Source organism: Balaenoptera borealis (assembly GCF_965194805.1).
Source record: "Balaenoptera borealis genome assembly, chromosome: 19".
Lineage (NCBI taxonomy): Eukaryota > Metazoa > Chordata > Mammalia > Artiodactyla > Balaenopteridae > Balaenoptera > Balaenoptera borealis.
This window is the reverse complement of record NC_138878.1, coordinates 52090055-52116124: the sequence shown is the minus strand read 5'-3', so window position 1 is coordinate 52116124 and position 26070 is coordinate 52090055. Positions and strand designations below refer to the sequence as shown.

The 26070-nt window shown below is 38.5% G+C and overlaps 2 protein-coding genes across 9 annotated transcripts in view; one reads left to right on the top strand and one right to left on the bottom strand.

Moving 5' to 3' along the window:
• Positions 1-7226, top strand: part of ZNF599 (zinc finger protein 599) — a 28506-nt gene extending 21280 nt beyond the window's left edge. For both annotated transcript variants that reach the window (XM_082366503.1, XM_082366504.1), the window contains one exon: positions 1053-7226. In XM_082366503.1, coding sequence (XP_082222629.1) covers positions 1053-2578 — 1526 coding nt within the window. In that variant the 3' untranslated portion in view covers positions 2579-7226. The remainder of the gene's footprint in view (positions 1-1052) is intronic.
• A 1639-nt stretch (positions 7227-8865) lies between these two features.
• On the bottom strand, positions 8866-25885 carry ZNF181 (zinc finger protein 181). 7 transcript variants are annotated; one of them, XM_082366508.1, is made up of 6 exons: positions 25745-25879; positions 25063-25138; positions 20718-20838; positions 20376-20474; positions 18996-19069; positions 8866-10604 (listed from the first exon to the last, which is right to left on the bottom strand). In XM_082366508.1, the coding sequence occupies exons 2-6, from the start codon at positions 25069-25071 to the stop codon at positions 10596-10598; spliced, it is 312 nt and encodes a 103-aa protein (XP_082222634.1). In that variant the 5' UTR covers positions 25072-25138; positions 25745-25879; the 3' UTR covers positions 8866-10595. The 7 variants fall into 7 exon arrangements, 4 of the variants coding, with proteins under 4 accessions (XP_082222634.1, XP_082222632.1, XP_082222631.1 ...); XR_014237350.1 differs by lacking the exon at positions 8866-10604 and adding an exon at positions 10612-11939 and having other exon boundaries at positions 20376-20471; XR_014237351.1 differs by lacking the exon at positions 8866-10604 and having other exon boundaries at positions 14547-19147; positions 20376-20471.
• Positions 25886-26070: the final 185 nt, after the last annotated feature.

The window sequence follows — 26070 nt, the reverse complement described above, 5'->3', positions numbered from 1 at the left end:
TTCCATATATACATTTCTGAGCTCCCAATTCTGTTCTTTCCTTTGACAATTTGACAGCTTATCTTATATCTATGCTACATCACACTGCCTTGGTGTATATGATTTCATCATAATCCTAATTCCTCAAAGGGCAAGTCCCCTTGCTTTATTCTTCTTCAGAGATATCCTGGTCTCTCTGTTATTTTATATAAATTCCACAATCAGCTTGCCAATAACCATGAAAAACCCTACTGGGCTTTATCTGAAGTTGTATTAAATTTATAGATGAATTTGAGGAAAATTGGCAACTTTATGTTATTAATCTCTTTTCATATAAATCTTCATTAATGTGATATGTTTTCTGGTTTACTTCATCTAAATGTTATCTACTTTGAGTCTGTTCACCTAGTCTTTACTAGATATAGTAGACTCAATATGTGCACCCAGTTGCTTATCACTGCCCCCGCCCCAACTTTCACACACTCCAAAATCCTAAGATTTTGTTTCTCCTCTTTCCCTGCCTCCCTCTCCACCATCCTGTCATCCTCTTCTCTTTGCCTGGCATTCAACATTCTCTGAAAACCCCGAACCTTTGTACTTTCAGTCATCTGCTACAATTTTTCTCCTAATTCCTCTGTCAGGGAATTCCTACTCATCTTTAGAAATAAACGCGTGTAGCACCTTGTCCAGGTAGCCTCCACTGACCTCTTTCTGTCTTCCATCTGGGCCAAGTTAGGTCCACCTTCCCTGTGCTGTCATAGCACTATGAGATGTTGGAACACAGTCATTATCATTACTTTGTCCACCCTCCCCCATTCTGGAGAGTGAGGAGGAGTCTCCACTCCAGATTTTCTATTCTGCACCAGATTTTCCTCCTGGGTTAACTTTTAAAGATGTCAAGAGTCCAAGGATCAGTAAAGAAAGAAATTGTAAACCTGGGTTTAAAAGATGTAAAAATGCCATAGACAGTAGAGGCTTTATTTTCACCTTCATTCTTCCACTAAAGTGGTAATTTATTTTGTTCTGTGTTGACATCACTAATAGGCACCTTTTTTATATTGGATTTCCTTCAGGTAAAAAAGCAAAACCTGAGATCACAGAGCTTACTGCTTCTCAGCTGGTCCTCACTGAGGGAGCCCCTTTTGAGGAACGAGTGACACATGGAGCCTCAAGGCGTTCCAGGCTGGAGCAAGCAAGGGATCAGGAAGAACTGTCAGAAATGCAGGAAGGGAACTTGAGGCCAGGAACAGACATCCACAAGGAGACATGCCCTAGGAAGTTGAACCATAAACATGATGACTTTGAGACAGATGATAGTCTTTATTTAAGGGTTTTACAGGAGCAAGTCACTACACAAGATGCTCTGCATGAACGTGATTCCCAAGAACCAGGAAGAGACCCTGTTATTGATGCAAGGAATAATCTCTACAAATGCAAGGAATGTGGAAAAGGTTTTAGTAAGAATTGGGCCCTTGTACGGCATCAACAGATTCACGCTGGAGTGAAGCCTTATGAATGCAGTGAATGTGGGAAAGCCTGTCGTTATATGGCAGACTTCATTCGACATATGAGGTTTCATACTGGGGAAAAGCCATACAAGTGTATTGAGTGTGGGAAGGCCTTCAAACGCAGGTCTCACCTCACAGAGCACCAGCGTATTCACACTGGAGACAAGCCCTATGAGTGCAAAGAATGTGGTAAAGCTTTCACCCACCGCTCCTCTTTCATCCAGCATAATATGACTCACACTAGAGAAAAGCCCTTTTTGTGCAAAGAATGTGGGAAAGCTTTTTACTACAGCTCTTCCTTTGCTCAACACATGAGGATTCACAGTGGAAAGAAACTTTACAAGTGCAGTGAATGTGGAAAGGCCTTTACTCACCGCTCCACTTTTATCCAGCATAATATGACCCACACAGGAGAAAAACCCTTTTTGTGCAAAGAATGTGGAAAAGCTTTCTGCCTGAACTCATCCTTCACTCAGCACATGAGGATTCACACTGGAGAGAAACCCTATGAGTGCAGCGAATGTGGAAGGGCCTTTACTCACCGCTCCACTTTCATTCGGCATAAGAGGACCCATACTGGAGAGAAGCCCTTTGAGTGCAAAGAATGTGGGAAAGCCTTTTGTGACAGCTCTTCCTTAATTCAACACATGAGGATTCACACTGGTGAGAGGCCCTATGAGTGCAGTGAATGTGGAAAGGCCTTTACACACCATTCTGTTTTTATCCGACATAATAGGACCCACAGTGGAGAAAAACCCTTGGAATGTAAAGAGTGTGCAAAAGCCTTTTACTATAGCTCTTCCTTTACTCGCCACATGAGGATTCACACTGGAGAAAAGCCTTATGTATGCAGAGAATGTGGAAAGGCCTTTACCCAACCTGCAAATTTTGTTCGGCATAATAGGATCCACACTGGAGAAAAACCCTATGAGTGCAAAGAATGTGAAAAGGCCTTTTGTGACAACTTTGCCTTAACTCAACACATGAGAACTCACACTGGAGAGAAACCCTTTGAATGTGGTGAATGTGGGAAGGCCTTCAGCCATAGTTCATCCTTCATTCACCATCGAAAGATTCACACCAGAGTTTAAAAGATGTAACGAGGCCTTTTGCAAATGTGTTCACTTCAGTCAATTTTAGTGAACTCATACTGGTGAAATACCTTTCCTTTTGAGTATAACTATTCAGGGAAGTCTTTTGGCCAGAGAAATAATCTTACTCAGTATCTGAAGAGAAACATCATAATTGTCATCTCTCTGAAAGCTTTTTGTGGCAGGTCATCTAAAGGGTCATACTAGAAATTGACCCAGCCTGCAGCTCTACACTACACCTGAGAATCATCCACGAGAGAGACTCAGTGGTTGTCATGCATCTGGGGAAAATGTCAGCAACAGTTCTTCCTATGTTTATACTATAAATTCATCTCAAGAGTATTTTAAAAGAACAAAGAGATGTAGAAGAGGAAGGAAAGAGATACGCATGTGTGGCTGCTTTCTGATTTCCCTGCCAAGCTATGACAATTTGTCATTTGTGTGTGTGCGCATGCAGAAGGGATGAAGGGGGAGAGATCAAAAGGCCTCATCACCTTTATGTTTTCTTATATATCCACAGTCAGGAGAATTGGACCATTGGGGCAGCTCTGCTAACATTTATTAAAAGTTCTTTGTTACAAAACACTGTCACGTCTACCCTTGAATATAAGGCCTGAGTCATGAAATACATATACATACACACCTACATATGCAGTCAATTCTTCTAATTCATGGTAGTTATATTCTATAAATTCACCACAAACACTGAACTAGTGAATATTGAACCATTGCTCATAGTGGCAATACAGGTTTAGGTTCCTGTGAGCCTCTGTTCACATTTTCATCAATCAATACATAATCTTTTAATTTATTAAAAACTTTTTTTTTGGCTGCATTGGGTCTTCGTTGCTGTGCACGGGCTTTCTCTAGTTGCGGCAAGCGGGGGCTACTCTTGGTTGCAGTGTGTGGGCTTCTCATTGCGGTGGCTTCTCGTTGCGGAGTACAGGTTCTAGGCATGCAGGCTCCAGTAGTTGTGGCATGTGGGCTCAGCAGTTGTGGCTCGCGGGCTCTAGAGCGCAGGCTCAGTAGTTGTGGCACACAGGCTTAGTTGCTCTGCAGCATGTGGGATCTTCCCGGAGCAGGGATTGAACCTGTGTCCCCTGCATTGGCAGTGGATTCTTAACCACTGCGCCACCAGGGAGGTCCCAATACATAATCTTTTATGGAATTTTTTTTTGTTTTTAAAGACACCTTATTTAATGAATGTTTCTTATAAGTTACATCCAATATTTCATTATAATAAAAAATATTTTAATTATATCATTTTTGTGTATTCTATTATTGTACTGCTTTAACTTTCACTCAATCATACACACAAACAATACACATATACAGTACTCACATAAAATAAACATGTAAACACTATACAGTACACTGCTCTACAGTACAGTCATGCAAAGAAAGTCCTAGAAAAAATTAAAAATTAACCAAAATTAAAAACATTAACTAAAACGCTGATTTTGATAGAACTGCAGGATGTGTGATGGGGCAGTGCACTGAGTGGATTAATCTCCTGACCTTGGCTTAACCCAGGAAAACCAAAGGAGAGGTTGTTGCCTTGTTTTGCCATCTCTTCCAGGTCTTTGTTGGTGGGTTCCACTTCCTTCTCTGCCAAAATTTCTTCCACGTCTTCTGTCATGTCATTGAAGCCTTTTTTACTTATATGCCATGTGATATGCATTATGTGTTTGACACTGTCCTTTATATTTTCTGTAACACCTTCAAAGCCTTTGAAATTTTTCAGGCAGTCTGGCCAAGCATTTTCCTAACAGTTAATGATAGTAGTCTGCTTGTTATTATCCCAGGCTGTGCGAACACAATAACAGTGCATATAGTGACGGACATCCAGTAGTCTATCATGGTGGTTTCTTTTATTTATTTACTTAGGCCACACCATGCACCATGTGGGATCTTAGTTCCTTGACCAGGGATTGAGCCCACACCCCATGCAGTGGAAACACAGTCTTAACCACTGGACTTCCAGGGAAGTCCCATGGTGGTTTCTTTGTTGGTGCTGAGAGCTTTGCTAAAAAGCTCCCTCATGTTGTGCTTTTATTATGTCCTGATTGAGAGGTTGAATAACATTAGTATTTAGGGGTATGAAAAGATCATTTAGGTTGGAGTGGGTATTTTCAATGCTGTCTTGTATGGTTTTTGTTTTTTTTTAATCGGTCTTCATCTCATGAATCCACAGCTTTTGCCACTTTTCCATCTTTTTCTTAGATTCATTACACTACTATAGATGTTACTTTTGTTGCAGGAAGGGGGATCCCTTCCAGGGCCTGAGAGTGGGCTCTTGTCTAACACTCGGAAATGCATTGTCTGACGAGACACACATGCTGACAAAGCAAGAGAGTTTATTGGGAAGGGGTTCCCTGGGTGGAGAGCAACAGGGTAAGGGAAACCAGGAGAACTGCTCTGCCATGTGGCTTGCAGTCTCGGGTTTTATGGAAATGGGGTTAGTTTCTGGGTTGTCTCTGGCCAGTCATTCTGATTCAGGGTCCTTCCTGTTGACACACGCATTGCTCAGCCAAGATGGATTCCAGTGAGAAGGATTCTGGGAGGTTTGAAGGACATATGGACTGGTGTCTTCTCTCCTTTTGACCTTTCCTGAATTCTTCCAGTTGGTGGTAGCTTGTTAGTTCCGTGTTCCTTACCAGGACCTCCTGTTGTAACTCATACAAGTGGCTACTATCTTGCCTGGCCAGGGCAGGCAGTTTCAGTCAGTGTTTCCCCTGACACTTTTAACATTTCTGGAGTGGCCACATGTAGAGACTGGTGAATTTCCTCTTCCTAGTTTTGGATGTGCCGTATTGTTGATTCATTAACATTGAACTCACAGCCAATAGCTGCATAAGTCATGACTGAATGAAGCTTATCTAACACATGTATTTTCTCTATCATAGCCTTCTTGCACTTACAAACACTAGACAGCACTTCAACACTGTGCTTGGGGGCCATTTTCAACAGCAAAATCACCCAAAAAAGCACAAAAATACAAAAAAGGGTGGCACTAAAGAGATTGTGAAAAGGACATTTTATAATATGAAAGCTGACACCAGAAGGCAGAGTGACACCGTGTTTGACCTTAGCTGGTAACATGCATGATGGGCAACTCAAATTTTTTATCACTCTGCACATGTCTGCAAATGACTGCAAAAATGCTATGAGTATTGATTTGGGAGTTACAAGTAAACTTCAGTGAATAGGTGAATTCACAAATAATCAGGATTGCTTATTAAAGATCACTGATGAATTTTGTTATATTTGTTTGTTTTTTCTCTTGGCTTCATTTGGAATAGTTTCTACTGCTACATCTTCCCGTTTCCTAATCTTTTCTTCTGCTATGTCCACTCTCCCCTTCATCCCATCCAGTGTATTTCATACCATAATTTATAGTTTTTATCTCTTTTAGTTGGATTAGGGTCTTCCTTAAGTCTTTCATGTCCCTACTTCACATGTTCATTCTTTCTTCTAGCTTCTTGGACATATGGAATAAATTTTTCTGTTTTAATGTCTTCTACTTTTACTATCTGTCATTCTGCACCTGTTTTTTTTATATTATTGAAATATAGTTGATTTACAATGTTAATTTCTGCTGTACAGCAAAGTGATTCAGTAATACATATATATATTCTTCATATTCTTTTCCATTATGGTTTATCACAGGATGTGAATATAGTTCCCTGTGCTATACAGTAGGACCTGGCTGTTTATCCATCCTATATATACTACTTTGCAGCTGCTAATCCCAAACTCCCAATCTTTCCCTCCTCCACCCACCCCCTTTCCCTTGGCAACCACAAGTCTGTTCTCTATGTCTGTGGCTCTGTTTCTGTTTTGTAGGTATGTTCATTTGTGTCGTATTTTAGATTCCACATATAAGTGGTATCATATGGTATTTGTCTTTCTGACTTACGTCGCTTAGTATGATAATCTCTAGGTTCATCCATGTTGCTGCAAATGGCATTATTTCATTCTTTTTTATGGCTGAGTAATATTCCAGTGTGTGTGTGTGTGTGTGTGTGTGTATGTATATGTGTGTGTGTGTGTGTGTATATATATACACACACACACACACATATACACACACCACATCTTTATCCATTCATCAGTTGATGGACATTTAGGTTGTTTCCATGTCTTGGCTATCGTAAATAGTGCTGCTGTGAACATAGGGGTGCATGTATCTTTTCAAATTATAGTTTTGTCTGGGAATATGCCCAGGATTGGGATTGCTGGATCATATGGTAGCTCTGTTTTTAGTTTTTTGAGGAATCTCCATACTGTTTTCCATAGTGGCTGCACCAATTTATATTCCCACCAACAGTGTAAGATTGTTCCCTTTTCTCCACACCCTCTCCAGCCTTTATTATTTGTAGACTTTTTAATGATGGCCATTCTGACCAGTGTGAGGTGGTACCTCATTGTACTTTTGATTTGCATTTCTCTAATAGTGATGATGAGCATGTTTTCATGTTCTGTGCCTGTTTTAAGTGATTGATTTTTCTTCTCATTTTGGGTTATATTTTCCTGCTCCTGTGTATCACTGTTTATTTTTGATTGGATGTCAGACATTGTGATTTGGGAATATTTTTGCATTTCTTTAAATATTCTAGTAGGGAGACTGGCATTCTTGCAAAAAGAATTACATAAACAAATGTAAACTGACAACTCTGACAATGCCTGTGAAAGGTGGAGTCCTCAGAAGGACCATCAAGACCTCTCTCAATTCTCTGCATTTAGGCACCTGTGGGTCTACCCTCATATATGTCTCCTAGGGGCTCAAGTGATCACTGTCATCAGCTGTTATGTTTTAATAAAATGAAACTTTATCAAGGCTACACTATTTGTACAGTTACAAATAGTAATCTATCCATGTTTCTTCTATTTGCATTGGTCTGATGATATATGGAAGCATAACTGGATTGCTTGTAGGACCAAGCCCCTCAGTTCTGTCTTTAACCAGGTACTACCTGGGAGTCTACATGTGGCCTAGAGGTGTAGGTTAAGGCTCCCCAAAGGGTTTGTTTTTTTTAAAAATATGAATCAGTTTCCACCATGGAGAATCTGTGCAGTTTTACACTGTCTCTGAGCCTGGGCTTCTTTGGAGAAACTGGAAGACCTTGCAGTAGAAGCTGGGTGCCTGCAACAGTAACTCCTGGAGGTGGGATCCACTCTTCAGTGTACCATAGCCATGCCCAGCACTTGTTCCCTTATTAATGACCCAGTCTGTCCCTGGCGCATGAGGAGGGTGCCCCTTTGTTTCCAGGTTCCCCTTTGTTCTTAGGATGAAATCCAGACCTCTGTTATGTCAGGAAAGATACCTTATGCTCCAATCCCTCCCCGCTCTGTTCTGATGAATATACTCCCAGCCACCCCAAACTACCTCTACTCAACAGACCTTCTTTCCCTCCCTAAAGCCCAGTCTATCCAGTTATCAGATGTTCAGATGTTCCTCTCTGCCAGGAACAATCTCCTGAGAATTCGCTTTTCTCCCAGGTTTCCAGGTGATGCTGATGTTGCTGGTCCAGAGGCCACATGTTGTAAACTACCGATTCATTCAATTATTTAAAAATTCACATATTATCCTAACATTTCCTGTGTCCTTGTCTTGGGCCTTATTTTTACTGCCTCAATTCTCACATGATTTACAACTAGGAAATGGGTTGTTATCTTCCATATCAACTACAAAATTTAAATCATTATATAATATAGCAAACTAAGGTCATCAACAAATGGTTGCAGACTTGGTTGTTTTCTCATATAAATACTAATTATTAATGAGTAATCCTGTATGAGACTATTATTCTTACAAAAATAATTTTAAAGGAGAAATAAAATTATAAACAATTAAGCAATGTCATTACATATTGGAACCTGCCACCCTTTTAGAAAGTCAGATTTTTCTCAGTGTAATTTGTGAGCACTTACAAACTTTGTTCTGTCTCTTTCTTTTCATGTTCAGTCTTGGTGTGTAATCTCCATTAACTTGTCTACTAGTGAGTCCTAATAGAGAGAGGTTAGCTCAGTTACAAAAGTATCTCTTTTGGAGATAAAAGCTAGCAGGTATGGTTTGTGGCACTCTGAAAATTACACTGAAATATATATGATTTTATATGGGATTTAGATAATTTGCTTGGGCTTCTCCCTTTTGCCATACTTCTGCTAGAATCAAAGATGTAGCATCTAATTTCCCAAGAATAAAGAAGGCTAGCTATGTATTGTGTATTGGGGTTTTTTTCCTTTCATTTTTTATTGCAAGATATATAATATAAATTTTACCATTTTAACCATTTTTAAATGTACAATTTAATAGTATTAAGTATTGATACATTCATAATGTTGTGCATCCACCAGCACTATCCATTTACAGAAACTTTTCATCATCCCAAACAATAACTCTGTATCAATTAAACAATAACTCCCCTTCCCACCCTGCCCCCAGTCTCTGGTAACCTATATTCTACTTTCTGTATGAATTTGCCTATTCTAGGTATCTCATATAAATAGAATCATAAAACATTTGTCCTTTTGTGTATGGCTTATCTCACTTAGCATAATGTTTCCAAGGTTGATCTATATTGTAGCCTGTAGAGAATTCCATTCCTTTTAAGGTTGAAGAATATTCCATTGTATGTATATGCCACATTTTGTTTATCCATTCATTTGTTGATGACAATTTGGGTTGTTTTTTGCCTTTATGGATATTGTGAATAATGCTGCTATAAACATCCGTGAGCAATTATCTGAGTCCTAAGCAATTGGGTCCGTGCTTTCAACTCTTTTTTAATTTTTGTTTTTTGTTTTTATTTTTGCTTTCAACTCTTTTGAATGTATATCTGGAATTGGAACTGCTTAAAAATATGATAATTCTATAAATATATTTAACTTCTTGAGGAACCACCATACTGTTTCCTACAATGGCTGTACCATTTTACATTCCCACAAGCAATGCACAAAGGGTCCCAATTTCTCCACAACGTCACCAACACTTACTTGCCTTTCTTTCTTTTTTCTACTCTAGCCATCCTGGCAGTGTTAACTGGTATCTCACGGTTTTGCATTCGATCTTAGCCAAAAGGCCAAGAAGCAATTCATTGAGGTTTTGATTTGCATTTCCCTAATGACTAATTATGCTAACCATTTGTTCATGTGCCTTTTAGCCATTTATACATATTCTTTGGAGAAGTGTCTATTGCTAGTATTCTGAGTATGTTTGCATCCATATTCATAAGGCATATTGGTCTATAGTTTTTGTTGTGTTTTTGTGTTCTTATGGTGTCTTTGTCTGATTTTGGTATCAAGGCAATTCTGGCATTATAGAATGAGGAAGTGTTTCCTCCTCTGCAGTTTTTTCAGAGATTGTCCTTTCCCCTTGAATGGTCCTATCATCCTTGTTGAAAATTAATTGACCATATATGTGAGAGTTTATTTCTGGGATCTCTAATCTATTTCATTGGTCTGTATGTCTGTCCTTATATTAGTGCCACACTGTTAAGTTTTGAAGTTGGATAATATGAGTCCTCCAACTTTATTCTTTTAAAGGATTGTTTTGGCTATTTGGGGTCCTTTGCAATTTCATATGAATTTGGGGATTGGCTTTCCCATTTCTGCAATAAGGGCTGTTGGAATTTTGATAAGAATTGCATTAAATCTGTTATCTCTTTGGGTAATATTGATATCTTAACAATGCTAAGTCTTCCTGTTTTATTTTGAACATGAGACATCTTTCCATTTATTTAGGTCTTCTTTAATTTCATTCAGCAATGTATTTTTAGTTTCCAGCATTCAAATCTTTCACCTTCTTGGTCAGATTTATTACTACATATTTTATCCTTGTTGGTACTGTTGTAAATAGAAGGAGCTTCCTAATTTCCTTTTTGGGTTATTAACTACTATTCTATAGATACACAAATGATTTTGGGGTATTGATTTTCCCTGCAACTTTGCTGAATCCATTTATTAGCTTTATTATTTTTTGTGAGCTCTTTGGGATTTTTAATGTATAGGAGGATCATGTCATCTGCAAAAAAAAAAGAGAGAGGGAGAGAGATCATTTTACAACTTCCTTTCCACTTTGGATGACTTTTTTTTTCTGGTCTTATAGCTCTGGGTAGAACTTCAGGTACAATGCTTAATAGCAACTGTGAAAGCAGGTCTCCTTCCTTTTCTTTTTCTGATTTTTCGGTCTTTCACCTTTGAGTATGATGTTAGCTGTAGGTTTTTTCACAAATAACTTTATCATATTGAGGAATTTCCCCTCTATTCCTAGTTTTCTGAGCATTTTTATCCTGAAAGTTCATTGGATTTTGTTAAATGCCTTTTCTGCATAAATTGAGATGATCATGTGGGGGTTTTTTCCTTCATTTTATTAGTGGGAAGGATTACATTGATTTTCTTATGTTGAACCACCCTTGTATTGCTGGGGTAAATTTCACTTGGTCGTGGTGAGTAAACCTTTTAATATGCTGTTGGATTCAATTTTCTAATATTTTGTTGAGGATTTTTACATCTATATTCATAAAGGATATTGGTCTGTAATTTTCTTTCCCTGTGATGTCTTTATCTGGCTTTGGTATCAGAAAAATACTGGCCTCATAGAATAAGTTATGGAGTGTTTCCTCCTCTTCAATTTCTTGGACGTTTGAGAAAGACTGGTGTTAATTCTTCATTAAATGTTTGGTAGAATTCACTGGTGCAGCAGTCTGGTACAGAACTGTTTTTGTCGGGAGGTTTTTGATTATTGATTCAATCTCTTTACTTCTTATAGGTCTTTTGAAATATTTTATTTTTTCTTGAGTCAGTATAGGTAATTTCTGTTCCAAGGAATTTTTCCATTTTTGCTTGGTTATCTAATTTGTTGGTGTATAGTTGTTCACAATATTGTACTATAATCCTCTTTATATCTGTAAGGTTTGTGGTAATATCTCAATTTTCATTTCTGATTTTGGTTATTTGTGTTTTCTCTTTTCCTCTTTGTCAGTCTAGGTAAAGGTTTATTAATTTTGTTGATCTTTTCAAAGAGCCAACGTTTGGTTTCATTGATTTTCTCTGTTGTTTTTCTTCTTCCATTTGGCTTATCTCTACCCTGTTTTTTGTTATTTCCTACTTTCTGTAGCTTTTGGTTTAGTTTGTCCTTTTTGTAGTTCATGAAGGTGTGAAGTCAGGTTATTGATTTCAGATCTCTCTTTTATGTAGGTGAGTACTGCTATAAATTTCCCTTCTAGCACTGTTTTTGCTGTGTACCATAAATTTTGGTATGTTATGTTTTCATTTTCATTAGTCTTTAAGTATTTTCTGATTTAATTTGTGATTTCTTCTTTGACACATGGATTGTTGTCTTAGTCCATTCAGCCTGCTATAGAAAATACAAGAGAATGGGTAGCTTATAAGCAACAGAAATTTATTTTTCACAGTTCTTGAGGCTGAAAGTCTGAGATCAGGGTGCCAGAATTGTCAGGCTGTCTTCCTGGTTGCAGACTTCTCACTGAGTCCTCACATGGCAAAATGGGCTAGAAAGTTCTGTGGGCTCTCATTCATAAGAGCACTAATCCTATTCATGAGGTCTCCACCCTCCTGACCTAGGCACCTCTCAAATGCCCCACCTCCTAATACCATCACATTGGGCAGTAGGATTTCAACATATGAATTTTCAGACCATAGCAGTTGTTTAAGAGTGTGCAGTTTAATTTCCACATATTTGTGAATTTTCCAGTTTTCCTATTAATTTCTAATTTCATTCGGCTGTAGTCAGGGAAGTTTCTTTGTATGATGATATCAATCATTTAAAATCTATTGATACTTGTTTTGTGGCCTAATGTATAATCTATCCTGGGAGAATGTTTCACATGCACTTGAGAAGAATGTGTATTTTGAACTTTGGGGGTGGAGTGTCATTTATCTGTTAGATGTAGTTGGTTTATTGACTTGAGTTCTCTGTCTCTTTACTTACCTTCCATGTGGTTGATCTATCCATTATTGAAGGTGGGGTATTGAAATCTCCCATTATTAATGTAGAACTGTTTCTCCATTCAATTCTTTCCATGTTTGCTTTATATATTTTGATGGATCTGTTATTAGATGTGTAAATGCTTATAATTGCTATATCTTCTTGCTGTGTTGACATTTTATTAATATATGACCTTCTTTGTCACTTGTAATCTTGGATTTAAAGTCTATTTTGTCTGATATTAGTATAGACACCACAGCTCTTTTTTTGTTACTATTTGCATAAAAGAGCTTTTTCCACTGTTTCACTTTCAACCTATTTGTGTCTTTGGATCTAATGTGAGTCACTCATAGACAGCATGTAGCTGGATCATGTTTGGCTTTTTAATCCATTCTGCCAGTCTCTGTCTTTTGATTGGAGAGTTTCATCCATTAACATTAAAGTAATTACTGGAAAGGAGGAACTTCTGCCAACTTGCTCTTTGTTTTCAAATGCCTTATTACTTTTTTATCTCTCATTTTCTCCATTTTTGCCTGAGGAATTATTGTCAGACACCTAAAGTGAACTTTGTAAGGTAGGCAGTAGTCCTTCTGTCAGGTGAACTTGATAGATATTGGAAACATTCTAGGCTGAGTGAACCACATGGTCAAAGGGAATATTTTTTGTTCAAGGAGGCATGAGAGGACCTGTGAGATTGCAAAGAGAACCTTGATCTTCTGAGAGACAATACTGCCAGGAGGCAACTGTATGTCTTTCACTGGATGTTCAAATTCAGCCTGTGTTCCTGAGATGTGTGACTCTGGGAGATTTGCTAGTGCTGCCTGAGTCTCAGGTTGCTGACTGTGCCATAGAAAAGATTATAGCATTTGCCTAATAGTCTGTGGGAGGATTAATAAAAGTAAGAAAAACACACCAAACAACTTACATGTACCAGTCACTCCACTGTTTGCTTTATGAATAAATAAATTCTCACACCCACCTGGTGAAGTGGGAATTATTTTTGTTTTGATGCTGAAATCAAAGCTTGAGAAATGAAGTAACTTTTCTAAGATTAATGAAAAGCAAGTGTCAGTACCAATAGGCTGACTCAAACCTGGGAATTTGGGTCCAGAGCTGGGAATATTTAATTGCTTGAATGCTGCATACAAAGTTCTCAGCATACAGTGCAGGTACACAGTACACTGTATACAGCCATGAGACTCAAATACTGCTGCTAGCGATATTGTTTGTTACCATTATAATTTTTTCCCTATTCATCTTTAATGCCAGAACTTACTTTCTGTGCCCCTCAAGCCACACAGCCTTGTCATTGTCTTTCATCAACGAAATTATAGGCATTTTTTTCTCTAACACAATTGCATCCTGTTTAAAAGGCAGTATCTGACTCCCCTTTGGTGCCCAACACAGAGCTAGTCTCCCACAAAGTGCTCAGTTATGTGTGCCTTGGTTCTTTCAGGATCTTTATGAATGACTGCACAATTGTCTCCAGTAACATATGACTAGCCCAAGGCTACTGAAGCTACTCTGACTTTCCAGGCATCAGTGACCTTCAATAACATGGTTGTAAACTCTATTCAGGAACACTGAGGGCAGTTGCACTCAGTCCAAAGGACCCTGTACTGAGAGGTGATGCTGAAGACCTTTAGGCTTCTGGTCTCACTGGGCAAAGCCTCACTTCTCCTCCACAGGGACCTGGGGCCTCCTTCATTCTGCTCTTTCTCCAAAACACATGTGTAGTACACCCTCCCACCTTCCTGCAGCCCTGCTGTGTTCTTATCTCACTTTTTCCTATCCAGTGTCCTTTGTATCTCCTCAGAGTATTTTGGATAATAAATATATTCCCCTGCAAGATGGTTCAAATACCAAAGGAAGACTTGTTGGAAGCAAATGGGAGTGTCTTGTAAGAGCCCCCCAAAAGGTGAAAAAGTAGATGGGTGACAGGTGATTAGGAAGACCCACTAGAAGATGTGACATTTGAGACCAGAATGATGAAGCAACCATGTGAAGATAATGATGATGAAATTAATAGCTAATATTTATTTTAGTGCTTTTGAGGTACAAGGCATTATAAGCATCTTACATCAATTAACCCACTTAATCTTCATAATAATCCTGAGATCTTATTATCATCATTTTACAGATGGAGAAACTGAGGCATGGTGCAGCAATTTGTCCAAGGTCATACAAAGCCAGTATACACGTAACTTGGTTTTATACCCAGGTAACATGACTCCAGAGCCTATGCTCTTCATACACATCAAGAAATGGTTAAGAGATAAGACTGAGCATGATTCTCCATTGGTGACATTATAACATCATTATGATCTCATGTATATACTCTTATTGCTTTCTTAAAACCTTCACTATCTTAAATATTTAAGTCTCTGGCTTTCTTTTCCTAGTTCAGTATTATTGTGAAGGCACTTTAAATCAAGAATTGTAAAACATTATCATGTGTATGCTCATGCTTTTTAAATGACTAAGTGTGAGTATTTGGATGAATCCTCATAACAAAATAACAAGATGGCATAAAACTATGTGTAGTGAAGCGAATAAAATCTGGGGGATTAAAGGACTACTTCATCTTTGCTGTATCAGTGCTTAGGAGAGCAGAGGACAGAGCATGGGAGAAACAAAAAGCTACCGCCATTATTGCACAACTAAATATACTTCTAGGGGCCAGTCTATCCATAATTATAAATGTTCTTATCCTTGTTTGATACCATCCCATACTCCTTTAATTATAAATCTCTCGAAGATCCTTCAACATGCCATAGAATGTCAAAATAAATCTTATAACTAAATCAAAGGAAAGATAAACTTCCGCTTAATATTAAAACTTCACCATCCCATTCCAAACCCAGTACATCTGGTGAGAATTGCTATGTGCCTTCACCTCTTAGCTTTCTGTTAAAAGTAGCATATGTACCAGAGTAGGAGAATATTTTGTCTAAAGTTGGAAACCCTATCACTCATTCCATACCAGAATTATATCAGCAATATAATATTCTTCCTTAAAATAATGTCTTACAACTATCAAATGCCATAGAGAACATAATCTGAAATATAAACTATATAACTGCCCTTTACTTGCAACTGTGTCCATACAATCCTAATCGCTGATCTGTATCACCTTTCCAGTCACAAGATAGGAAACTGTGAAGCCAGTAAGGCTATTCCATTTCTTATCTGAAACTTATATTTGAAGCCATCCCCCTTATAAACTATAATTATCTGTCAAGGTTCAGTGTAGAAAACAAAAACACTCTTAAATATTTTAAGAAGATATGTTGCAGGATACTGGTGCTCTCAAAATTGGTGAGCAGGCTGGAGAAGTAATGGGAACAGCTCTGGACTACTAAATTCCAACCTCCCATAACAATGATCAAGGGATGGGGAAATGACTGCTGCTGTTACTAGTGTTGCTGCCAGCAGTAGTACCTCAAAGCCACAAAACTTGAAACTAGACACTGAATAATGTATTCCAGCTGCAGAAAACATGATAGAACTTGCTTGTCTGCTTTGCCTAGAATGAACTCCAAGAGCGTGTGTGCCTTACATACAGTTGGCCTCAGCATCTGCGAGGAACTGGTTCCAGGACCAACATAATCCCTCACCCCCTACGGATACCAAAATCTGCAGGTGCTCCAAATCCCTTACATAAAATGGCATAGTATTTGCTATAACCTAGGCACATCATCCCGTACACTTTAAATTACCCCTAGGTTACTTATAATACCTAATACAATGTAAATGCCATGTAAATAGTTGTAAACACAATGTAAATACTATGTAAATAACTACCTGCAGCCGGTAAGTTCAAGTTTTTCTCTTTAGAACTTCCTGGATAAAAACTTTTTTTTAACATTTTCCAACTGGGAGTGGTTGAATTTGCACATGCAGAATCTGCAGTTATGGAAGGTCACTGTAATTAGGACTCATTCCTTAGGATTTGGATTAAAAAGCACATCCTCTCTGCTCTAATCCCTCATAGTACGTATAGTTTCTTGGTTATGTTCTCACAGCACTTGTAAAAATTAAAACGTGTCAATTAAGCCAACTGGAAATGGACTGTGGATTATCCTTACCAAAATAGTGACATTCTTAGCTCAGAGATCAGGCCATTTTTTTCTAGGCTTGTTAGTCTCCCACTGAAGGCTATATAGGAAAGCTGATCCTAATTCTTCAAGAGGAAAGTAGTGGAAAATTTTGTAAGAAATATCAGTGTGTCAGTGAAAGAGTTCAATATATACAAAATGATTTTACTAGAGACCAAAAATTTTATTCACACTTTTTACTTCTGTTGCAACTTTAATTTTCAATTATAACATTTATTGGATCCACTGGGTGACTAAATATCTTCACATGCCCATTAGCTAAAGATAATTTCTACATAGGACTCTTGAGTAAAATGCATGCTGCTACTATAAGATATGCATATTCATTTATAATATGCTTGTCTGCTCTTCTGTAGAATTGTTTACAAATTAGCATCATTGCAAAGAAAGACTTACACATAATTCCTAAATCCTTCAGGTTATTCTAGTATTAATCTTCTGATGTCTAGCAAGCTAAGAGTGCTTAGTGAACACTTTGCTACATTTCTTACATAAGCTTTCTCTCCAGTGTGAGTTCTTTGATGTAAAATGAGGGATGCATTTTTTTTTTAATTTTATTTATGAGGGATGCATTTTAACTGGACTTCCCGCAATTTTTATATTCATATTGCTTCTCTCCTGTATGAGTTTAATGTTTTTTAAGAGATTCATATCACCTAATGTCTTTCCCATACTTGTAACATGTAAAGGGTTTTTCCCCAGTGTGGATTTACTTATGTCAATTAAGGGATTAATGCTGGCTAAAGTCTTTCCCACATTTATTGCCTTCATATAGTCTCTCTACAGTGTGAACTGTGATAGACAATAAGGCTTGTATCATTGCTAAAGAGTTTCCCATATTCATTACATTCATAAGAATTTTCTCCAGTACAGATTTTCTGATTTTGAATCAGGGAGGATCTATGGCTACAGTATATTATGACAAATTCTGCATTTATGCAGTTTCTCTCTTATATGATCTTTCACATGTATAGTGATTTATATGGCCTAAAGGCTTTTCCACACTTATTGTACTACTGGGTTTCTCTCCATTATGTACTCTTTGATGGGCAGTAAGATTTGAGCCTTTGCTAAATGCTTTCCCACATTCATTACATTTATATGGCTTTTCTCCAGTATGAATTCTCTGATGTACAGTAAGGTTTGAACTACAGCTGAAGGTCTTCCCACATTTAATACATTCATAGGGTTTCTCTCCAGTATGAATTCTGTGATGTTGAAACAGGGATGCCCTATGACTGAAGGCTTTCCCACATATACTACATTCATAAGGTTTCAATCTAGTGTGGTTTCTCAAATGCATATTCAGTGATTCAGGCTGGCTGAAGGATTTCCTGCATTTCTGACATTCGAAGGGTTTTTCTTCGGTATGAATACTCTGATGCTGAATAAGAAATGAGAGGCTGCTAAAGACTTTCAGACATTTGTTGCATTCAAATTGTTTCTCTATACTGTGAATTCTTTGATGTCGAGTAAGGTGTGAGCTACAGCAAAAGGCTTTTCCACATTCGCTACATTCATAAGGTTTCTCTCCAGTGTGAATTTTCTGATGGTGAATGAGAGATGACCTGTGAATGAAGGCCTTCCCACATATTCGACATTCATAGAGTTTTTCTTGAGTATGAATTCTCAGATGTTCAATGAGATGTGAAACACGACTAAAAGCCTTTCCACAGTTCATACATTCATATGGTTTCTCTCCAGTGTGAGTGCTTTGATGATTAGTAAGTGATGAGACATGGCTAAAGGCCTTCCCACATTCAATACATTTGTAAGGTTTCTCTCCACTGTGGCTTATTTGATGTCGAGTAAGGGATGAGCCATGGCTAAAAGTCTTCCCACATTCATGACATTCATAGGGTTTCTCTCCTGTATGAATTCTCCAATGGCGATTAAGGATTGATTGTTTCCCAAAGGCTTTCCCACATTCACTACATGTATAGATTTTCTCTCTATTAAAAGTCTGGTGAAGGGTAAGAGATTTGCTTTGGCTGAAGGCTGCCACACTTTCATTAGAATTCAAAAGTTTCTTTCCATCATTGATATTCTCATTTTTTATAACTGAATTTGCTGGTAAGCTCTTCTTAAATATATCATGTTTATGTGACTTCCCTTCAGCAGAAATTCTCTGTGGTTCAGAAAGAATAGACTTTAAAGGCAAGATGCTTCTAAACATATTGCATTTGTAAACACTTTCCCTGGTGGGACTTTCTCTAAAGGTGAGGGTCACTGGTCTGAAATGTTCTACCTGATTTTCACACTTCCCCTCCAACTTCTCTATACAATCCAAGTCCTTGTTAAAATTTGAAAATTCATGACTTTGTTTTATAGTTTTTTCCATTATTACCATTTGGGGAAAATCTTCATCATAAATATCTTCCTTCGTTGATAATTCTTTGCTTTCCCATCTTGATTTCCAATCTGTAATATATCAAGACAGCAAAACACTGCTTTTTCTGAACTTCTTGAAAAGAAACTTCTATGGTAGAAATAGGAGAACTGGATAAAAAATAAAGTCATTACCCTCTAACCCCCAAGACACATGGCTCTGACAACTCTCATAATGATTTCTGAACAAAGTTCAAATGCAGCACGGAGAATACAGACAGCTCACAGAGGCAGGAACAGAGTATAATAAGGGAAATGGGTTGATATAGGCAATCAGTTTTGGGGGAAAAAAGGAAACTATCAGAAAGAAAATGCAGAAGGCATTCTGGATCCCAAGCCAACATTTCGTGCCTATACTTATGTGAAAGACTACATTTTATCTCACACAGCCTTGGTTCTCCAACGTTTGATTAATCTAAATTTGCTGTCAGATTAGTATGCTTAATATGAAGAATTTATAGCACTGTGCTAAACAGCTACAATGAAAACAAAATAATCTAAATACTCTTTATGGCTCAGAAAGGTTTAAGCTTTGTGAGTTTATGTAGGATCTGTGTGAAATCATATTTATTGACATTAAAAAATACTGTTCTGGACTTCCCTGGTGGCACAGTGGTTAAGAATCCACCTGCCAATGCAGGGGACACGGGTTTGAGCCCTGGTCCGGGAAGATCCCACATGCCGCAGAACAACTAAGCCCTTGCGCCACAACTACTGAGCCCGCGAGCCACAACTACTGAGCCCACGCGCCCTAGAGCTCGTGCTCCCCAACAAGGGAAGCCACCGCAATGAGAAGCCTGTGCACTGCAACAAAGAGTAGCCCCCACTCACCACAACTAGAAAAAGCCCGCATGCAGCAATGAAGACCCAACACAGCCAGAAAAAAAAAAGAAAGAAAATACTGTTCTCAGAAACCTTCTTATCCATCCCTTACTTCCTCTAACACACTTATGTTCATATTTGTTCTTTGAAGTTCTGCCTTAGGGGAAAAGTGATTTTCCATCTAATTGACAGCTTTTTCAGCCTAAAACCATTTGTATATTTTTCCTTAAGTGGACTCAAAAAGAATAATTGCCTTATTTTCATTTCAAATAAATAACAATTTGAATGATTATGATGCCAAAACCCTCCACTTTTGATGAGATGACATGAGTAATACAGAAAAATAATAATTTAGGATAGAGGAATGGTTGTTTTGAAATCTAAGCTAAGGATCCCTCAATTTTGTTATATTTGGAATCTCTGATGACAGTATCCCTAAAATATACTAAAATGCCTCCATACTTTCTACAAGCATCTTTAAACAAAGATCTCCTTTGCCTGATTCACCATGACTTACCTGGAAACAAACTTTTTGACAGCTTTTTCTCCACCATCCAAGGTTCTTTGCCATCCTCCAATAAAGCAATCACATATGGCTTAGGTATGGAAAGACCTGCTTACAGGAAAAATATAGAACAAACATTGTTTAAGCTGTGGCCTTCATGGAGGAGAGACTATCATCAAAAAAGGGACCGAAGAAAGGTCTGAAGGATGTTCACTGAAACGGGAAGATAAGCTTCAGGCAGGACACAACAGAGCTATACATTTCCTCAGAACATTTACTAAGGAGGATCTCTAGCAATTTGGAGTGGCAGAAGAAAGATCTCCCTCATTGGGGTGGAGGCAGAGATATGCTTACCTAGAGATACCAGGTTCTCATAATTCTGTACCATCACATCCTTGTATAAATTCCTCTGAGTAGGATCTAGCCATCCCCACTCTTCATGAGAGAAGTCTATGGCCACATCACTAAATGTCACCTGAAATAGCAAACACATTTAGGCTCAACCATAGCCCTGGCCTCTTTTGTCACTAGTTAAGGGGTAAAATTACCCTGGGGTGGAAGAAAGGGAACAAGATTCAGCAGTTGTGACAATGATCAGGAATCTGATCTAAGTTAAGTAATAATTGGATAATTATGTGCTTGGCATTGTTATACAATAAGGATAAGAGATAAATATAAGAGCTCTGCTTCAGGAGAGTAGGGAATAGAATTATAAAATTTTTCAAAATCAGCATTCAACTTTTGGCATATAGTCAAGTGTTTAGCTGTGTTTTTTATAGTTTATGTGCCAGGTAAATAATAAAACATGAATTAAGGTTCAAAAAAAAAAAGAATCCAATAGGTTCATAATAAAAAGACACCTTTATATTAAAGATAGACACATTCATAACCACATACATAACCAATTTATAAACAAAAAGCAGAAACATTCATGGTACATAATTAAACCTCATATTCATAATCTATAATTAAAATAATTTGAGACCCCTGGGCAAGAAGACTGAAGGATGGTTTCATGCCATAGGTAGCCCTTGAATAGAACCTTAAGGGAAGGGCAAAGAAAAAATAAAGAAGACACATTTCAAGGAAAATATTCTAAGAAAATAGATTTCTTCCCAATAGTACTCATTCACAGTATTATTTAAAATAGCAAAATTTTAGAAAAATTTTTAATGTTTAATAATAGCTTACTGGTTAGTCAAATTAAAATATGTGCAAAACAAGTATGCATTTAAAATGTCATTATTATTACCTTTCACTGGTGAAAAAGACATTGTTTGGCTATTGTAAATTTTTCACTCCAAGTGTAGATTCAATATTCTATTACTTTATTTGAATATTTTATTAATACATGTGTTCACCAGTGACACTGGTCTTTGGTTTTAAAGAGGGAATTTACCTTTGTCAGGTGTTGGGGAAATAATTAAAAATCAAATCTACCAAGCAGAAAATCCTCTCTAGAGTGTAAAAAAAAAAAAACAGTTTTATTACTGAATAAGCATTAAACCAGACTGTAATGCACTTCACAGGTAATCACTAATGAGACTCCAAGGACAGAAGGAAATTTCACCCTTTTATAAACTCAAGCAGATACAATCCATTACACATGTTTTCAAAGTAAATGATAACTTGTCCTTAGGTAAGAGGACTTGAAAGCATCATTTGCTACACATACTTCATCCTAAATTCACCTGGTAATTGGGGTAGTCATCTGTGTTAACTGCCTTTACCCCAAAGAAAAATTTTTAAACTCATATCTTTATGACAAGCAAGTAGTTAGAATTTGGAGCCAGGAGTCTAGGCTAAACTCTCATACAGATAGGGAGATAGGGGTGCATCTTCCTTCATGTTTCCATTTTGAAGAGATGGCTCCAAGGCCCTTAAGAAAGACTTTAACGCTTTGCAAAACTCGCAGAGGCTTATTTAGCTCTGAAAAAGATGAACAAGCATCTCAAAGGGACAGGGAAAGGATATACAATTACAGATTTTTCTCAAGGAAACACTCTAAGAAAAGGGAGGGGGAGAAGGTCTCTCTTTTGGCACCAGGGAAAATCTTTTTTTCCATTTGTATTTACTCTTAGCCAGGTATTAGGGTTACGCTAGCCTTATCATATGAACTGAGAAAATTTCCATCTTTTCCTATTTTCCACAGTGGTCTTTTTTTTTTTTCTTTTTTAAGATTTTTTTTTTTGATATGGACCATTTTTAAAGTCTTTATTGAATTTGTTATAATATTGCTTCTGTTTTATGTTTTGGTTTTTTTGGCCACGAGGCATGTGGGATCTTAGCTCGCTGACCAGGGATTGAACCCATACCCCCTGCACTGGACCGCCAGGGAATTCCCCCACAGTGGTCTTTAAATGATTAGCTTTTACAAATCCCAACTGATAAGCCAAATTAAAAAATCAACACTATATTAAATGAATAAAACACTATGTTTTATTCCACCAATGCAAAGATATTTTACATTTTAAGTTTTGATATTAATGAATATCATTGTATTAATAGTCTAGAGAAGAAATCCCACATAATCTAATAGCTACTCTTTGATCTTGGCACTACTGACATTTTAGGCTGGACAATTCTTTATTGTGGGAGCTGTCCTGTGCATTTTAGGATGTTTAGTAGGATCCCTAGCCTCCACCCTTTAGATGCCAGTAGCAACTCCCCTTAACCACCCCCACCCCCAGTTATAACAACTGAAAATGTCTCTAGACATTATCAAATGTCCCCTATGAGTGGGAAAACCACTGCTGTACAAAAACACTTGAAAACCACTGCTGTACAAAATTTTTGCACTTCCTTGAAAGACTCTCTTAGGCCTCTCTACCTACACACAAGGTGTTTTCTCAGTTTGGTATAACTTCACTTCTACCTCTGCCGCCCTGGTTCTATGAGACACCAAAACAACTCCAGCCTTGCTTCCCCAGGGATGCTTCAACTCTTTCTTCCCCTTCAATTGCCTGAGCAGCCTGGGATGTTAATTCATCTTTGTCCCCAGAACTTAGGATATTAAGTAAATACCTTAATTTCTTATGCTTTCTTACTTTTCTACCAGTCCTGTACTGCTCAGTACAGTAGCCACCATATTTGGCTATATAAATTTAAATTAATTAAAATTAAATTTAAATAAAATTAAAAATTCAGTTCCTCAGCCACTCTAGTACTCAATAGTCATATGGCACTGGTGGCTACCATATTGGACAGGACACAAATAGAACACTTCCCCCACTGTAGAAAGCTCTCTTGGACAGTACTGCATGAGATCATGAAATCCTGCATGTCACTGTACACCCAAACCTATGTAAGAGTCTTCCTAACAGGTACTTCATTAAGTGTTTAGAAAATGAATCCATGAATGATTTTGGCCATTAGTTCACTTTAGCCTTTACTTAAAAAAAAAAGTTCTTTCAATTCTAATTATCTAATATTCCCAAGAAACAGACTCTGCCCAACACGTACATCTGCCACTCATACCTTCTCCTGTGCAGGCTTCACTTCCACGCCATGATTCTGTCCCATCATTTTCTCATCACTCCTTCACTCAACAGCTATTTACTAAGCATCTGTTTTATGCCAGATACCACTCTGGACACTAAAGATAAAACAGTCAACAAAAAAGAAAAAAAATCCCTTCCAGTGGGAGGAGACAAACAATGAGTGTATGCATATACTAAACACATAGTGTATCAGCTAGTGAGTGATAGGTGCTATGAAAAACACCACAGTGATGGAGGAGTGGAAGTGACAGTCGAGAGAAGGTGACTGCAGTTTTAAATAGGTGTTCAGGGAGGCTTTACCAAGAAAGTAACCCCTGAGCAAAGATACAGAGGTAAAAATGCAAGCTTGTGTATATCCAGGGAAAGAATATTCCAAGCAGATGGTACAGCAAATTCCAAGGCCTGGAGGCAGTAGCCAGTGTGGCTGGAGCTCACAGGGAACAAAGAGACAGAGAAGGAAGATGAGATCAGGGAGGTAATAAGAGAGCCTAACTGTACAAAACTTTTTATGTCACGACACAACTCTGACTTCTATTATGAGTTAGGGCCACCAAAGAGTTTTAAGCTGAGGAATGACAGGATTTTATATAACAAGAGGATCTCTATGACAGCTGTATTGAGAAGAGACTGAAGAGGGTCAAGGGCAGAAGCAGGGAATCCAGCAAGGTGACTACTGCAATGATATAAGTGGCTTGGACCAGGGTGGCAGTGGTAGTGGCAGTGATAGGGTAACCAATGGTCAGATTGTGTAGATATACTGTGTATATTTTAGATCCAACTAGAGTGTCTGAATTTGAGATATAAGAGAAAGGGAGGTCTCAAGGATGACTCCAAACCTCTCTTGACTTGAACAACTGAAAGGACTGACATACACCATTAATTGAGACCACATGATATACTTTTGACAACTACAAAGAAAATAATTCCAAACTTCAACTTTGAATTGTAATTAAAAAAAAAAAGTTTTGCTCAAGACTCTTCAGAGGCTTCTAGCAGAAAACTGGTAGAAAACAGGAGCACTGAGAGAAAACAGTACTTTGGAGTTCTGCAGTCTCCATCCTTTGCTATAATGAAAGGAATCATAGATCCAGTGCCTAAAAGGACTCTGTGAGGTGGGAACTGGTAGGAGAGGCAAAGCAAACACTCAAGAGTCCTGATAAGTAGGTGTTTCAGGAAGATTTGGGGACATACCAACTTACCTGAAACATGACTCTGCAATTTCCAAAAGTCAACACAGTCCTCTTTCCAGGCTCTCTTCTTATAGAAGGGCAGTGCCTGAGAAGGCAGAACAGGAAAAAGCAGTCATGAAAAATCAGGCTTATCTTGCAGCTCTGGACACACCTGCATGGAGAATCACACTGGGAATCACTTTCTAGGGCTCTAACCTTTCCCTAGACAAGAGGTAACCAGGTGCCATTTGCGTGTAAATCAACTATCATATACATAAGTGACAAACCCATAAAACAACAGTAATAACACTGTTAAATAAGAGCTCTTTCGATCTTCACCACTATGCATGGAAGGCATTCACATTATTCCAGATTTCTTTTTTTAAACTCTGAGAAAACTGAAACTCGGCGATATTGAAGCCATTTGTTCAAGGTTTACACACTGGATTTTTTTAAAAATGTAGATGGCATTTTCTTTCAGTGCGTACAACGCACACTGGCTCTCCCTTTTCCTTTTCGCAACAGCTCTGAGGTAAGCGCCATCCTTACTCCCCTTTTACAAAGCATGACAGAGGCCCAGAGAAGCTAGGGGCCTGCTTGGGCTCACACCGAGGGGCAGACCCTGGGACCAGCGACGTTGTGGCTGCCATGCCCAGCGCCCGGGTACCATCAGCCCGAGGCCCGCGGCCGCCCTCCCGGGACCCACACTTGCCTTACTCCTCAGCGGAGCCCGCCGGCACCGAAGCCGGGCGCGGCAGTCCACAGTAGGCACCTCCGTGTACCTAACGCGCCGGGTCGCTGCAGCGGACAATGGCCGCCCGCCTCGTGGGAACTGCGCTGCCCAGAGTCCTCCGCGATTCCAGGACCGAGAATTCCGCAGCAGGGCCGGAGACGACCGCGGGGCGGGCCAAGAGCGGACTCCACGGCCTGCTGCACTTCTCAGACTCCTCCGCGTCAGAGACAAAAGTTGCCGGTGCGTCGCATGGTCGCCTCCCGAAAAACCACACTTCCCAGGAGGCTCTGCGACCGCGCGATCTC